This window comes from Leptopilina boulardi, unplaced genomic scaffold, assembly GCF_019393585.1.
Source record: "Leptopilina boulardi isolate dan_hultmark-lab unplaced genomic scaffold, ZJU_Lbou_2.1 LbouV2_55, whole genome shotgun sequence".
Classification (NCBI taxonomy): Eukaryota; Metazoa; Arthropoda; class Insecta; order Hymenoptera; family Figitidae; genus Leptopilina; species Leptopilina boulardi.
The window spans coordinates 1,002,531-1,020,216 of record NW_026138000.1 but is presented as its reverse complement, the minus strand read 5'-3'; the positions used below and the strand labels follow the sequence as shown (position 1 = coordinate 1,020,216).

General features: G+C 28.1%; 1 protein-coding gene across 4 annotated transcripts in view; it reads left to right on the top strand.

The window, feature by feature from the left end:
* Positions 1-17,686, top strand: part of LOC127290025 (uncharacterized) — a 124,928-nt gene that overhangs the window by 77,045 nt on the left and 30,197 nt on the right. Inside the window, exons 2-3 of one of the 4 annotated variants that reach the window (XM_051318386.1) lie at positions 3,365-3,875; positions 5,677-6,082. The exons of 2 other annotated variants lie outside the window; for them this stretch is intronic. In XM_051318386.1, coding sequence (XP_051174343.1) covers positions 5,840-6,082 — 243 coding nt within the window. In that variant the 5' untranslated portion in view covers positions 3,365-3,875; positions 5,677-5,839. Of the gene's footprint in view, positions 1-3,332; positions 3,876-5,676; positions 6,083-17,686 lie in introns of all 4 variants that reach the window. One more of the 4 variants, XM_051318387.1, reaches the window with a different exon arrangement.

Below are 17,686 nucleotides of genomic sequence, written 5' to 3'. Positions count from 1 at the left end.
CAGAAATTCGGAAAAATAAAAATTCGGACAAACAGAAATTCGGAAAAATAAAAATTCGGATAAACAGAAATTCGGAAAAATATAAATTTTGACAATATTGAAATTCGGACAAATATGAAATTGGGACAAATAAAAATTCGGGTAAATTTAAAATTCGGACAAAATTGAAATTGGGTCGAATAAAAATTCGGACAAACAGAAATTCGGAAAAATAAAAATTCGGACAAACAAAAATTTGGAAAATTAAAAATTCTGACAAATTTTGAAATTCGAACAAATATGAAATTGGGACAAATAAAAATTAGGATAATGTTGAAATTCGGTAAAATGGAATTTTGGATATTGAAAAAAGAATATAATATACAAAACAAGAAGGGTAAAATCGAATGATTCCTTAAGGTATTCTTTATGTTTCTTTTTTTTTTTCTTTCTCTCTTAACACCTCAAGCTCCTGTGCGCAGCCTTTCAGGATTGATGGATTTATATATATATATATGTATGTGTGATGCTTCGCCAAAGAAAGTGTGATAAAAAACCTTCTTCTTCTTCTTCTTCTTCTTCCCCCTCTCAGAAAGCTACTCATGCTTCTCTTTCAGAGACGTTGATTCCTTGAGTAGCAATAGGAAGATATTGGATTCTTTAGAAATTCCTTCGTCTACAATGTTGGACCTAACAATTGTTTCACGCTCGATTTCTTTTTTTTCTTTTCTTTTATTTCATTTTTTTTTTTTTTTTTTTTTTTTTTTTTTTGCGAATTGCCTTTTGTTTTTTCTGCTGACAATTGAATTTGAATTGTGATAACAGTTTTTTCTCTTTTTTTTATTTTTTTATTTTGATGATGAATTCTTGACCATTTGTTATTTAGGTAGAACTTTACTAGATTTTTTTTTTTTTTGGACCATTTATTATAATCCCTTAAGAATCATTTGTCATTTTTTTTTTTTTTTTTTTTTGTTATCCATTTTGGATAATATTCCTATTGTTGTTCATTTTCTCGAAAATCTTACTTTAATGAACTTCCAAGGGCGCGCTGTAAAATTATGCAGTCTCTAATTTTCTAATTCTTGCTCTAAATGTGTTCATTTTGTTTAATTCAAATCCAGAAGTTCTGTTCATTGTTGGAGTTTCTCTAAGACAATAGTCATAATAGAAAATAATAATGATAATAACAATGGTGATATTTATAATAATAATAATAATAATAATAATAATAATAATAATAATAAATTAATAATAAATATAATAATATATAAATTATAATAATTATAATAATAATTATAAATAATAATTTTTTTAACATACCTCCGTTTTATATTTAATAATAGTAACAATAATAATAATAAAAATAATAATAATTATTATTATTTTTATTATTATTAATAATAAAAAAAATAAAAATTTTAATAATTTTTAATTTAATTTTAATAATTTGTAATAATAATAATAATAATAATAATAATAATAATAATAATAATAAAAATAATAATTATTATTATTATTAATAATACAAAATTATTATTTTCTTATTTTCCATAAAAAAATAATAATAATAAAAATAATAATAATTATTTTTATTATTATTATTATTATTATTATTATTATTATTATTACTATCATTAAATATAAAACGGAAGTATTTTAAAAAAATTCCAAATTTCAAGAAGTTTAAAAAATTCCAAAAAGGGAGTAAACTTTGATTTTTTTTTTAAAAATGTTTAGGAAATTTGAAAAATTAGAAAAAAAAAACCTTTCAAAAGTACAAAGGTTAAATTTCTTTTTATACAAATAGAAAAGATTTTTCAAAAAAAAAAATTCACATTTTTTTTTTTTTTTTTTGCTATATTTGGATCACTTGAGAAATTTTACCCCATATATATGGGGCAATCCATATAAAATTTTTATTGAAAAAATTATTTTTTTTGACTAGAATATTTTTTTTCGAGAAATTTTCATTGAATAATAAAAAAAAAATTGTTATCAAAAATAAAGAAATAAAAAAAAAAATTATTATTTTCTTATTTTTCATAAAAATTTCGGAAAAAAAATTATTATTTTCTTATTTTCCATAAAAATTTCGGAAAAAAAATTATTTTCTTATTTTCCATAAAAATTTCGGAAAAAAAATTATTATTTTCTTATTTTCCATAAAAATTTCGGAAAAGAAAGGAAGTGTTTTCTTATTTTTCGTAAAAATTTCCAAGTTGTCTAACGGTCAGGGAAAAGTTATTAGACACCCTCATTTCGAGAAAAAATTTTTTTTTTTTTAATAAAAATTTTACATGGAATGACCCATGTATATAGTATATATATATATGTATACGAAACTGAATCGGCAATGGACAGAAACATGGAACAATGGGTACAAATTAGGTCGCATTAAGTACATTGTTGAATGTATGGATTCAAATTGCATCTCCACTTGCATATTGCTGATGCAGTAAGTCTTCAGTAATTGGTCCCGCGAACAAGAGAGAAGAAGTCTTTATATAGTTATATATATATATATATATATATATATATATTGAAAACAAGCTATAAACTTTTGAATAGATTTATTATAATCAGGACAACATATATATATATATATATTTTTTTTTTCAAATTTATTTTCTACAAGTCCAAGGACGGAAAATTTTTATCAGAAAATTTTTTTTTTTTCAATTTTACAAATCGTCTACTTTGTAAAATTTTTTTTTGTTTGTTTACAAAAATCAATTGTTTCAATGCGCAATTTAATCATCAATAATAATCTATTATTATTCCAGTCACGTCTTCTTCTTCTTCTTCTTCTTCTTCTTCTTCTTCTTTTTCTCATCATAATTATCGGCACATCGAATTATTATTTTTTTAATATTATTTCTATTATTATTATTATTATTATTATTATTATTATTATTATTATTATTATTATTTTATTATTATTATTATTTTTATTATTATTACATATTATTATTTTTGTTATTTTTGTTATTATTATTATTATTATTTTTGTTATTATTATTATTATTATTATTATTATTATTATTTTTATTATTATTACATATTATTATTTTAGTTATTATTATTATTATTTTTATTATTATTACATATTATTATTTTTGTTATTTTTGTTATTATTATTATTATTACTATAATTGATTAGAAAAATTATTCTCAATTCAAAATCAAAAAAAAAAAAATAGTGAATTTTAGTTTTGTTTTGCTCCCTCATATAGAGGAAGTATTTTAATTTGCGGTTTTTTTTTTTTTTGGCAAACGTTTCAAAAATGACAATTACAAAAAGAGAGAGACAGAATTTTTTTTTCTTTTTTTTTTTTTTTTTTCTTTGTTAGACACGTCCCTGAAGGAAATGTTTGTTTTGCAGAGATATTTTGGCAGTGATTGTCAAGGTAGGCGTCGATGCATAACTTGATTGATATAGTTTTTGGTGCGGGCTGGATTTATTGTTGTGTCTATAAGTAAATGTGCAAAAACTCTAAAAGTGACATCAATTATATAATGCAAAAAAAAAAAAAAAAAAATTATGTGACAAGTGTTGGAATGGAAATTTTTTACAGTGTCTGATATAATTTTTTTGTGATAGAAGCAAAAAATAGAAAGGAGTTTGAAAGAAAAAAGAAGAAAGAAAGAAAGAAAGGAGGAAAGAAAATAAAAAAAAGAAGAAAGGAAATAAAAAGGAAAGAAAGGAAATAAAAAGGAAGAAAAAATAAAAAAAAAGAAGACAGAGGAAATAGAGAAGAAAAAATAAAATAGAAAAAAAAGAGAAAAATTGCGAAAGTCAAGACGACGATAATAAAGCAAGAGGTAAAGGAGGAAGAGGAGAAGGAGGTGAATAAAAAGAAAGTGGTACAAGAGGCAAAAATTGGAAAAAAGTGGTGAGTTAAAATTTGGTAGTCCAAAATAGAAAAAATGACAAGAGTCACTTAAAGTTTATGGTCCATGAGAAAAAGAAGATCCATTGCCCACTATATATATATAAATGTCCAAGGGACGATGAACCCGTTAGTATTTCTTGTCCAGGTTAGGGAAGTCTCTCTAAAAACACTCTGATTAATGTGAAATTTATCATTATTATCGGTGATTATGTGTTCCCCCTTTTTTTTTTCTTTTTGCCTTCAAGATTATACCCCCTTATTTCCGTTCTTAAGGGGAGAAATATCCCTTCGAAGGATTTTCTTGAAAAGTAATTCATCGATTTTCTCCTTTTTTTGATAAGAAAACTTTAATCAAATCTCATCTTTTTCGAAATTGTTATCGTAAGGCAGGGGTGAAAGATTCGAAAAATCCTTGAAAAGTTTCCTTTAGTTAGGTCCTAATAATTATATACGTCGATTTTAAAGAACCTTTGAAAAGCAATGCTTATTTATTGTTGTCCTTGACATATATGTTTCAATCATAAGGAATCATAAACTTTTTGTGACTTGAGTGTTTTCTTCTCCTTGGGGAGAGGAAGATCCCTTTCCTTCGGGAAAATGAGCTCCCTCTCCCTAAGGAGAAGGAGATCCCTTTCCTTTGGGTAAAGGAGATCCCTGTCCCCAAGGAAAAGATATTTTTTTCTCCTTATCTCCTTCTCCCTAGGGAGAGGGAGCTTCTTTTCCCCTAAGGAGAGGGATCTCCTTCACCTTAGGGAGATGAATTTTCATCTCCTTCTCCTATAAGAGAGGAAAATCCGTCTCTTTCTTCTTAGGAAGAGGAAATTACATTTCCTTCTCCCTCTCCTTCGGGAGAAGGAGATCCCTTTCCCTAAGGAGAAAGAGACGGAATTTTCTTAGGAAGAGGAAATTCCATTTCCTTCTCCCTCTCCTTCGGGAGAAGGAGATCCCTTTCCCTAAGGAGAAGGAGACGGAATTTTCTTAGGAAGAGGAAATTCCATTTCCTTCTCCCTCTCCTTCGGGATATCCCTTTCCCTAAGGAGAAGGAGACGGTGAGGAAATTCCGTCTCCTTCTCATTAGGAAATGGGATCTCCTCTCGAAGGAGAGGGAAGAGGAGATGGAAATTTCTCTCCCTAAGGAGAAGAAATTCCCTCTCCCTTAGAAGAAGGAGATCCTTTTCCCTCAGGAGGAGGAGAAGGAGATGGAAATTTCTCTCCCTAAGAAAAAGGAGATCCCTCTCCTTAGGAAAAAGTGTCTCCCTCTCCTTCGGGAGAAGGAGATCCCTTTCCCTAAGGATAAGGAAACGGAATTTTCCTAGGAAGAGGAAATTCTATTTCCTTCTCCCTCTCCTTCGGGAGAAGGAGATCCCTTTCCCTCAGGAAAAAGAGTCGGTGAGGAAATTTCGTCTCCTTCTCCTTAGGAAAAGGGATCTCCTTCTCTCGAAGGAGAGGGAGAAGGAAATGGAATTTCCTCTTCCTAAGAAAATTCCGTCTCCTTCTCCTTAGGGAAAGGGATCTCCTTCTCCCGAAGGAGAGGCAGAAGGAAATTCCTCTCCCTAAGGAAAAGGAGATCCCTCTCCTTAGGAAAAAGTGTCTCCCTCTCCTTCGGGAGAAGGAGATCTCTCTCTTTAGGCCAAATGGATCTCCCTCTCCTTCGGGAGAAGGAGATCCCTTTCCCTAAAAAGAAGAAGACGAAATTTCCTCTCCCCAAGGAGAAGGAGAAGAATTTCCTTTACCCTAGGGAAAAGGAGATAAGATAAAAAAGAAGTATTTTTTTTCTTCAAAAAAACATTTATCATCAAAGGAAGTGGAAGTTGGAAAGCAACGAAGTAAAAAGAAAAAGAGGCTATAGAATTGCAAGAGACGCAAAACTGGCGTCGAAGACACGTGATAAGGTTTCCCGTGGGACTCGGCCCCGTCGAAGGCCGAATGGAGGCTCATTGTCAAGTCGTGGAAGTGCGACCAGCATGCAATGCGGTTTATGTTCCGTTGTAGCGGGACTATTTAGGAGAGCAATGTGTATCGCCGGTAGCCGTAGGGGTTCCGGCGAGTCATGCTATCAGGAATTAACATCTGATGTTCCACCACCATCGACACGCATCCAACCAACCACCATCATCGCCATCACCACAAATACAACCACAACAACCACCGAAACGTGCCTCAAGTCGTCCTCCTTCACCGAAATGGTCAAAGAAATTGTTCATGAGGTGAGGATTTATCATTCAGTAAAAAAAAATTCATTCTTTTTTTCGTTAGAATTTTTCCGGAATTTTAAAAGGGTGAAACTAAAAATTTAATTATTAATTAATATTTGATTAAGAAATTTTTTTTTCTCAAAAGTAAGAAGGGTGGTGTTTTTTCTTTACTTAAGGAGGAGAAAAAGGGTCCTTTAACCTCTCCTTCGGGTAAAGGAGCTCCCTCTTCTTCTCCTTCGGCAGACCGTTCGCCGTTTCCATCTCCTTAGGGAAAGGGATCTTTATTTCCTTCAGGAGAAGGATCTCCTTTTTCTTCTCCTTAGGGAGAGGGATCTCCTTCTTTTTCGAGAGAAGGATCTCCTTTTTCTTCTCCTTAGGAAGAGGAATCCCTCTCCCTAAGGAGAAGGAAACGGCGAACTATCTCCCGAAGGAGATCCCTTTCCCTAAAGAAAAGGAGACCTTTCTCCCCAACGAAAAGGAGATCCTTCTCCCGAAGGAGAAAGAGATGGAAATCCCTCTTTCTAAGGAGAAGGAAAAGGAGATCCTTCTCCCTCTCCCTGAGGTGAAGGAGATCCTTCTCCCTCTCCCTAAGGAGAAGGAAAGGGAAATCCTTATCCCTCTCCTTAAGGAGAAGGAGATCCTTCTCCCGAAGGAGAAAGAGATGGAAATCCCTCATCCTAAGGAGAAGGAAAAGGAGATCCTTCTCCCTCTCCCTGAGGTGAAGGAGAAGGAGATCCTTCTCCCTCTTCCTAAGGAGAAGGAAAGGGAAATCCTTATACCTCTCCTTAAGGAGAAGGAAAAGGAGATCCTTCTCCCGAAGGAGAAAGAGATGGAAATCCCTCTTCCTAAGGAGAAGGAAAAGGAGATCCTTCTCCCTCTCCCTGAGGTGAAGGAGAAGGAGATCCTTCTCCCTCTCCCTAAGGAGAAGGAAAGGGAAATCCTTATCCCTCTCCTTAAGGAGAAGGAAAAGGAGATCCTTCTCCCGAAGGAGAAAGAGATGGAAATCCCTCATCCTAAGGAGAAGGAAAAGGAGATCCTTCTCCCTCTCCCTGAGGAGAAGGAGAAGGAGATCCTTCTCCCTCTTCCTAAGGAGAAGGAAAGGGAAATCCTTATACCTCTCCTTAAGGAGAAGGAAAAGGAGATCCTTCTCCCGAAGGAGAAAGAGATGGAAATCCCTCTTCCTAAGGAGAAGGAAAAGGAGATCCTTCTCCCTCTCCCTAAGGAGAAGGAAAGGGAAATCCTTATACCTCTCCTTAAGGAGAAGGAAAAGGAGATCCTTCTCCCGAAGGAGAAAGAGATGGAAATCCCTCATCCTAAGGAGAAGGAAAAGGAGATCCTTCTCCCTCTCCCTGAGGAGAAGGAGAAGGAGATCCTTCTCCCTCTTCCTAAGGAGAAGGAAAGGGAAATCCTTATACCTCTCCTTAAGGAGAAGGAAAAGGAGATCCTTCTCCCAAAGGAGAAAGAGATGGAAATCCCTCTTCCTAAGGAGAAGGAAAAGGAGATCCTTCTCCCTCTCCCTGAGGTGAAGGAGAAGGAGATCCTTCTCCCTCTTCCTAAGGAGAAGGAAAGGGAAATCCTTATACCTCTCCTTAAGGAGAAGGAAAAGGAGATCCTTCTCCCGAAGGAGAAAGAGATGGAAATCCCTCTTCCTAAGGAGAAGGAAAAGGAGATCCTTCTCCCTCTCCCTGAGGTGAAGGAGAAGGAGATCCTTCTCCCTCTCCCTAAGGAGAAGGAAAGGGAAATCCTTATCCCTCTCCTTAAGGAGAAGGAAAAGGAGATCCTTCTCCCGAAGGAGAAAGAGATGGAAATCCCTCATCCTAAGGAGAAGGAAAAGGAGATCCTTCTCCCTCTCCCTGAGGAGAAGGAGAAGGAGATCCTTCTCCCTCTTCCTAAGGAGAAGGAAAGGGAAATCCTTATACCTCTCCTTAAGGAGAAGGAAAAGGAGATCCTTCTCCCGAAGGAGAAAGAGATGGAAATCCCTCATCCTAAGGAGAAGGAAAAGGAGATCCTTCTCCCTCTCCCTGAGGAGAAGGAGATCCTTCTCCCTCTTCCTAAGGAGAAGGAAAAGGAGATCCTTCTCCCTCTCCCTAAGGAGAAGGAAAGGGAAATCCTTATACCTCTCCTTAAGGAGAAGGAAAAGGAGATCCTTCTCCCGAAGGAGAAAGAGATGGAAATCCCTCATCCTAAGGAGAAGGAGAAGGAGATTCTTCTCCCTCTCCCTAAGGAGAAGGAAAGGGAAATCCTTCTCCCTCTCCCTAAGGAGAAGGAAAGGGAAATCCTTCTCCCTCTCCTTATGGAGAAGCAAAAGGAGATCCTTCTCCCTCTCCCAAAGGAGAAGGAAAGGGAAATCCTTTTCCCTCTCCTAAAGGAGAAGGAAAGGGAAATCCTTTTCCCTCTCCCAAAGGAGAAGGAAAGGGAAATCCTTTTCCCTCTCCTTAAGGAGAAGGAAAAAGAGATCCTGCTCCCTCTCCCGAAGGAGAAGAAGATGGAGATCCCTCTCCCTAAGGAGAAGGAAAAGGACAAATTATTACAATTAATATGTAATTATTAATTAATTATTTATTTATATTTAATAATATTATAATAATAATTAACATTTAATTATTAATTACTGTATTTAGTTAAAAAAATTTTTAAATTCAGGTAAATTAAAATTATTTTCAAATAAATAATTTCAAAAACGACAAAATTTTCTTAAATAAAAATTCGGTAAAGTAAATTTATTTATTAAAAAAAAAAAAATTTTTTTTCTTCTTTTATACACTCCACTATTTATTGCGAGTAATTATAATATTTTTCCAACTCGAAAAATTAAAAAAAATTAATTCACCTGGGGGAAAATACATTAATTGAAGTTACTAATTCCAATGTCTAATATGACACATATGTAATTGATGTTGTTTTTTCCTGTATTCCTATAATCTCATATTACACGCGAGACAATTTTTTATTTATTTTTCTTTCTTTTTTTTTGAAACTCTAATTAAAATTTTTCTTTTAGAATTTTTTTATTTTTTCCCTTTTTTTTTTTAGTATAAACTATTGAACAACACTTGACATTTTTCGATTGAAGAAGTAATTTTAATTAAAAAGCAGTGGAACGAAAAAAAATAATAAAGGACCGTATCGCTAGTAATTAAAAAATACATTTTTTGGTATGGTTTCCTTTTTTTCAATTAAAAAAAAAAAAAAATCGCACAGACGAGAGGGAAAAAGAAAAAAAAAAATTTTTTTCAACGAGAGATTGAGAATGAATCTTTTTTTTTTCATGGCTCTTTTATAATATAAGCCGCGTGTACCTAACTTCATGTCATTTGAATGGATTTTTTTTTCTGAAAGTCTTTAATTTTTGATTTAAAATAAAATTAATTTTTTATTTTTCAATTTTTTATAAATTTTTCTTTATTTAAATTTTATTCTTTCTTTCTTTATTTTTTTAATTTTTATTTATTTATCAAAAAAAAATTATTTATTAAAATTTTTTTTCGCAAATTTTTTTTTTTAAATTTATTTAATTTTTTTATTTATTGTTTTTTATTTAAAATTGGGACATGACCGTATATAAGCTTTAACAAAATAGGGGAGAAAAAAAAAAAAAAAAAAAAAAAAAAAGTGAGCTTATGTCTAAATATTCTTGAACTTAAGGTCGTATATAATCTTTGAATCTGGCTTTAGAAAAAAAAGAGGAAAAAAAAATTAATAGAGACGAGTTATTGTTGGCTGTCGTGTCCGTGAGTCAAGGGCCGTGTTGTGCGAATTTGCATTTTTCCTTCATGGTCTCTCTCTCTCTCTCTCCCTCTCTCTATGTGACGAGGTGTACGTTGCGCTTTGCTTAGCAGCAAACCACCTATCACGCGATCCTTCCGCTCTTATTTTTTTATTTTTATTTTATTTTTTTTTTTATTTTTCATAATTCTCAAATTTTTCGTTAAAATCCATCACTCGGAGCTTTTGCCCCTTTCCATCAATTAAAAAAATAAAATTTATTTTGAATTAAAAACTTTTTTTCAAATTAAAAAAAAAAATTTGCTTTAAATTAAAAATTTGTTTTAAAATTAAAAATTTTTTTATTAAAAAAATTTGTTTTAAAATTAAAAATTTTTTTATTAAAAAAATTTGTTTTGAATTAAAAATTTTTTATATTAAAAGAAATTTTGTTTTAAATTAAAAAATATTTTTATTAAATAAATTTGTTTTAAAATTAAAAATTTTTGTATATTAAAAGAAATTTTGTTTTAAATTAAAAAAAATATTTTTCAAATTTAAAAAAAAATTTGTTTTTAAATTAAAAAATTTTTTTTTTAAATTAAAACAAAATTTTTTAAAAATTAAAAATTTTTGTATTAAAAGAAATTTTGTTTTAAATTAAATAAAATATTTTTCAAATTTGAAAAAAAATTTGTTTGTAAATTGAAAAAAATTTTTTTTAAATTAAAACAAAATTCTTTTAAAAATTAAAACAAAATTAAATAATAACAGTTTATTGACTGACAAAAAAAAAAGTTTCAATCTTATTTTAAAAACTAAATAATAAATTAGCAAAAAAAAAAAAATATGAAACAAAATTAATTATTAATATTAATTATAAACGCTAATAATTTTTTACCACGTAACTTATAATCAATATTTGTTACGAGCTAAATATAAAAATACGGTGATATGAAAATTATTATTAGTTTTTTTTTTATTATTATAATTTTCATTATAATTATCTATATTAATATTATTATTATTATTAAAATTATTATAATTATTATAATCACTGTTAATATAATTATTAATAATTATTACTATAATTATTATTGATATTTATTATTATTATTATTATTATTATTGTTTTTATTATTATTATTTTTATTATTATTATTATTATTGTTTTTATTATTATTATTATTATTATTATTATTATTATTATTATTGCAATTCTTTTTATAGTTTTCTATAAATAAATCTATAAAATTATTAATTAAAAAAAAACATTTTTTTAATTTAATTTTTTCAAAAGAATTCTTAATTATAAAATTTGTTTTTTTTCTTCTTCTTTTTTCTCTTTTGCAGGAAAAAAGAAAACAATATTGTCGCGTTAAATTTATTTTTATCACACACTGTATTTTTTTTTTTTTTTTTTTTTTTTTTTAATCATTCAATATTTGTTCTTTGATATAAGTTTTATAAAATGTAGTAGAAAAAAAATAAATAATAGAAGAAAATTTTAAAAAATAAAAATAATATATATATATAATAAATTAAATAAATAAATTAATTAAATAATAGAACTCAGATTAAAAAAAAAATTCTTTTTAATTCAATTATTTTTAATTAATTAATAATTAATTAACACTTATTTTAATTAATTAATAATTAGATAATTCCCAATTTAATGAATTAAAAATTATATTTATTAATTTCGATTAATTAATACTTAATTTAATTAATTGAAAAATAATTAACACTTAATTTAATTAATTACATGGAAAAAAAATTTTTTGTAAAACAGCGAAACGTTTCGTTAGAATAGCGAAAGATTTAACTAAAAACAAGTAAAACTTTTTCTACTATAGTTAAATAATTTTGCTGTTCCAAGTAAATTTTTTTTTCCTAGTAATAATTAGTTAAAACTATTAATTAAAAATTAATTAAAAATTAATTAAAAATTAATTAAAAATTAATTAAAAATTAATTAAAAATTAATGAAGATTAATAAAAAATTAATAAAAATTTATTAAAAATTAATTAATTTTATTCTATTGGAATTTTTGTAAAATTTTACGAAATTTGAGAAGTGAATAAAAGTGATTTGTTAAAATTCAAATATTGATATATTTATAGAAAGAGAGAGGGAGAGAGACAGATGAATTAAAACAAATGGTTGCTTGTAGGTGTTTAAGAAGGCACGCGAACGGATCGTAAATTATAAGTCAATTCACCCTCAATGCTTGTGTACTGTTAAGTCAAGACCATATACGATAATAGTTATCGTGATGATCGCTCCTGACCTACGACTCAAAATAATCCATGCATCGCGTCTTTTCTTCTTTACGCAAAATTATTTATTTTTTTTTTTTTTTTAATTTTTTAAAATTTTTATTTAAATTAAATATTAAATATAATTTATTTTATTTAAATTTTATTTATTTGAACATAAATATAATAATTAATAATTTTTATTTTAACATATATATAAAATAATTATTATTTTAATAATTAATAATTTTTTTTTGAATTATTTTTTTATTATTTATAAAAAATTATTATTTTTTTTTAATTATAAATAAATATGTTTCTTTTCTGTCAGTGTGTCTGTCTGTCTGTCTGTGTGTCTGTATACACTTGTTTTTTAAGTGGTGTAAACTCGAGTCTTTCTAAATAGTGATTAAGAAACGTATAGGAATCATCTGACAGTGATTAATAGTTTAACTGGAAAGAACATCCACTTGGCAATTAACAGCGATAAACAATCAACTACTACTGCAAAATCAACAAATAATTTTTTTTTCTTTTTTTATTATTATTATTATTATTATTATCATTCAAGAAAATGTATTGAAAGGCATTTTTTTTTCTTTTTTTTTTTTTTTTTTGAAAAAAGAAACTAAAAAAAATAGGATTTTTTTCTTTTTTTTTAAATAGAATAAAAAAAAAACCTTTTTAGAAAATTAAAAAGTAATTTTAAAACTAGTTTAAAAAATTTTTAAATTACTTTTTATAATAAAAAATTACTTGAAAAAAAAAATAAATTTTCTAAATAAAGTAATAATTTAAAAATTACTAATAATCCTATATATAGGCATAAAAAGCGATTTTTCTCCTTAGGATTTTTAGTAATTTTTAAATTACTTTTTTAAAAAATTAAAAAGTAATTTTTTTTTTAAATTTTTATTGTAAAAAGTTATTTTAAAATTTTTTCATTTTTCAATTCGTTTTTTTTGTTTGCCAACAAAAAATTTATATAAGGTCCATTTTTACGTTCTAGGGCCAAAAGTAGCTACTTTTATTCCCCTTGGGTACTATTCCACTATTCCAATTTTAATTTCAATTACACTTTCACCATTCCAATTACAATTCCACTTTTACCATTTTAATTTCAATTCCACTATTCCAATTCCACCCTTTCAATTTCAATTCCACTATTCCAATTCCAGCCTTGCAATTTCAATTCCACTATTTTAATTTCACCCTCCAATTCCACCCTTGCAAACTTAATTCTACTATTCCAATTCCATTTTCTCCATTTCAATTACAATTCTACTTTCACGCTTCCAATTCCAATTCCACTTTCACCTTTTAATTTCAATTCCATTATTCAAATTCCACTTTCATTCTTTCAAATTCAATTCCGCCCTTCCAATTTCAATTTCACTTTTACCCTTCCAATTTCTATTCTACTGTTCCAATTTCAATTACACTTTCACCCTTCCAATGACAATTCCACCATTCCAATTTTACTTTCAATCTTCCAATTTCAATGTCAATTCCACTTTCACCCTTCCAATTTCTATTCTACTATTCCAATTTCAATTCCACTTTCACCCTTCCAATGACAATTCCACCATTCCAATTTTACTTTTAATCTTCCAATTTTAATTTCAATTCCACTTTCACCCTTCCAATTTCTATTCTACTATTCCAATTCCAATTCCACTTTCACCCTTCCCATGACAATTCCACCATTCCAATTTTACTTTCAATCTTCCAATTTCAATTCCACTTTCACCCTTCCAATTTCTATTCTACTATTCCAATTCCAATTCCACTTTCACCCTTCCAATTTCTATTCTACTATTCCAATTTCAATTCCACTTTCACCCTTCCAATGACAATTCCACCGTTCCAATTTTACCTTCAATCTTCCAATTTCAATTTCAATTCCACTTTCACCCTTCCAATGACAATTCCACCGTTCCAATTTTACTTTCAATCTTCCAATTTCAATTTCAATTCCACTTTCACCCTTCCAATGACAATTCCACCGTTCCAATTTTACTTTCAATCTTGCGATTTCAATTTCAATTCCACTTTCACCCTTCCAATTTCTATTCTACTATTCCAATTTCAATTCCACTTTCACCCTTCCAATGACAATTCCACCGTTCCAATTTTACTTTCAATCTTGCAATTTCAATTTCAATTCCACTTTCACCCTTACAATTTCTATTCTACTATTCCAATTCCAATTCCACTTTCACCCTTCCCATGACAATTCCACCATTCCAATTCTACTTTCAACCTTCCAATTTCAATTCCACTATTCTAATTTCAAATCCAATTTCACTTTCACCATTCCAATTACAATTCCACTTTCACCCTTTTTATTTCAATTCCGCTATTCCAATTCCACTTTCACCCTTTCTATTTCAATTCCACTATTTTAATTCCTTCTTTACTTTAGTAATTTTGAAATTAGTTTTTTAGAAAATTAAAAAGTAATTTTTTTTAAAAATTTTTATTGTAAAAAGTTATTTTAAAATTTTTTCACTTTTCAATTCGTTCTTTTTGTTTGCCATCAAAAAATTTATATAAGGTCCATTTTTACGTTCTAGGGCCAAAAGTGGCTACTTTATTTCCCTTGGATATAAAATGAAAACCTATTTTTTTACCTATGGGAAATAGAGTATAACTATACTTTTGGCATTAGAACGTAATAAGGGACCTTAAAAAATTTTTTTGATAGTAAAGAAACGAATTGAAAAGTGGCAGAAATTTTAAAATAACTTTTTACAACAAAAATTACTTTTAAAAAAATTACTTTTTAGTTATTTAAAAACTAATTTGAAAATTACTAAAAAATCCTAAGGAGAAAAAAAGCTATTTTATAACCAAGGGGAATAAAGTAGCTACTTTCGGCCCTAGAACGTAAAAATGGACCTTATAAAATTTTTTGTTGGTAAAAAAAACGAATTAAAAAGTGAAAATAAATTGTAGTTTTATACAAAAGAAAGGGATAATTTTTTTTTCACTCTGAGACTTATTAAGAGTTTTATAGTTTTGTGAACATAGCTATTCGAGATGGTCGTTTGCGCAATACATAATATCGACTATCGAGTTTCTATAGTCAATCTATATGGCTGATGGACTCGCGAGGACAGTATATAGTTATAGTTATATATATATATATATATATTGAGAGAGAGAGAGAGAGAATAGTGGCAAGTAGTATACTAGCAATTTCATTCATGTTACTGGAGCATTATACCTCGAGGAATTTCCTCTTATATGACACTATACAATACATATACAGTAGTCGAACATATTTCGTTTATGAATTTAAAATCCGTTGTTAAGCTGTTTTTTTTATTTTTTTTTTTTAAAAACCCTCCTCACAGAAAGCAAAAATTTTTCAAATATTAACGAAAAATTTCATTGAATATTATTGTATTTTCGTATTTTCAGAGAAATGTTTTATTTGAACCAAATATAATATATTTGAGTTAAATAAACTTATATTTGTCTCACAGCCTACTAGCCCATTTATTTGGCGTAAATTTTTTTTTTTTTTAAATCAAACAGAAATTTATTTGAATCAAATAAATATTTTTTTTTGATTTAAATAAAAATTTACTTGAATCAAATAAATATTTATTTGAATCAAAGAAAAATTTTACTTGATTCATATAAATATTTATTTGAATCAAAGAAAAATTTTACTTGATTCATATAAATATTTATTTGAATCAAAGAAAAATTTATTTGAATCAACTAAATATTTATTTGAATCTAAGGAAAATTTACTTGATTCATATAAATATTTATTTGAATAAACGAAAAATTTATTTGCATCAACTAAATATTTATTTGAATCAAAGAAAAATTTACTTGAATCAAATAAATATTTATTTGAATCAAAGAAAAATTTACTTGATTCATATTAATATTTATTTGAATCAAAGAAAAATGTACTTGATTCATATAAATATTTATTTGAATCAAAGAAAAATTTACTTGATTCATATAAATATTTATTTGAATCAAAGAAAAATTTATTTGCATCAACTAAATATTTATTTGAATCAAAGAAAAATTTATTTAAATTAACTAAATATTTATTTGAATCAAATGTATTTTTATTACGCTCTGTGAGACAAATATACCATATTTCTGAATGTAGTTTTGTAATTTTTTGGAATTTAGAATTTAGAACAAAAAAAAAAAGTAAAACAGCAAAACTAAAAAAGATTGAAACTCCTCCTTCTAACCTCAAAAAAACAAAAAAAAAAACAAATAAATTCTTTTTTTTTTTTGTTAAATAATTTATAAGTGATTTTGAAATTGACAACAAACTCTACTGGATTTTCTAGAGAAGAGTGGAGGGGGGACAATTAAGAAAGCATTGAGGTTATAACGAAGATTTGTTGTAAGAATTGGAAGTAGCAAGAAGTTGACGTCAGTATCGACTTCTAAACCAGGTCAATCGCTGGTCCGATCCAGCGAACGTGCTTCGCTTATGAATGCGAAATTCTCAAGGGACTCGATCATTTTTACATTCCACTTGATATGTGTGTGTGTCTTCTTTTTCTTGAATTAATTCGAGAGAACCATATTTTTTTTTACTTTTCGAAAAGAAATTTTCATTTTAAATTTTAATTTCACTATTCTAAATTCAACTTTCACCCTATTCAATTACAATTTTACTATTCCAATTTTAATTCCACTATCACTCTTCAAATTTCAATTCCACTATTTCAATTCCACTTTCACCCTTTTAATTTCAATTCCACTATTCCAATTCCACTTTCAATTCAACTTTTCCAATTTCAATTCCTCTAAAACCCTTCTAATTTCAATTCTACAATTACAATTCCACATTAAACATTTCAATTCTACTTTCACCCTTCCAATTTCAATAGTAGAATTGAAATTGTAAGGTTGAAAGTGGAATTAAAATGATGAAAGTGGAATTGGAATAGCGGAATTGAAATTAAACGGGTGAAAGTGGAATTGAAATTGGAAGAATGAAAGTGGAATTGGAATAGCGGAATTGAAATTAAAAGGGTGAAAGTGGAATTGAAATTGGAAGAATGAAAGTGGAATTGGAATAGCGGAATTAAAATTAAAAGGGTGAAAGTGGAATTGGAATAGTGGAATTGAAATTGGAAGGATGAAAGTGGAATTGGAATAGCGGAATTGAAATTGTAAAGGTGAAAGTGGAATTGGAATTGAAATTGGAAGGATGAAAGTGGAATTGAAATTGTGGAATTGAAATTGGAAGGGTGAAAGTGGAATTGAAATTTGAGGAGTGGAGTTGAAAGTGGGATTGGAATAGTGGAATTGAAATTGGAAGGGTGAAAGTGAAATTGAAATTTGAAGGGTTATAGTGGAATAAAAATTGGAATAGTGAAATTGAAATTGGAAAGGTTAAAGTGTAATAGTGGAATTGAAATTGGAATATTGGAATTGAAAGTGGAATTGGAATGGTAGATGTCAAAGTGAAAGTGGTAGAGCGAAAGTAGAATTTTTTAAAGTGAAAGTGGAATTGAAATTCGAAGGGTAAAAGTGGAATTGAAATTGGAAAGGTGTAAGTGGAATTGGAATAGTGGAATTGAAATTGAAATATTGGAATTAAAATTGTAAGGTTGAAAGTGGAATTAAAATGGTGAAATTGGAATAGTGAAAGTGAAA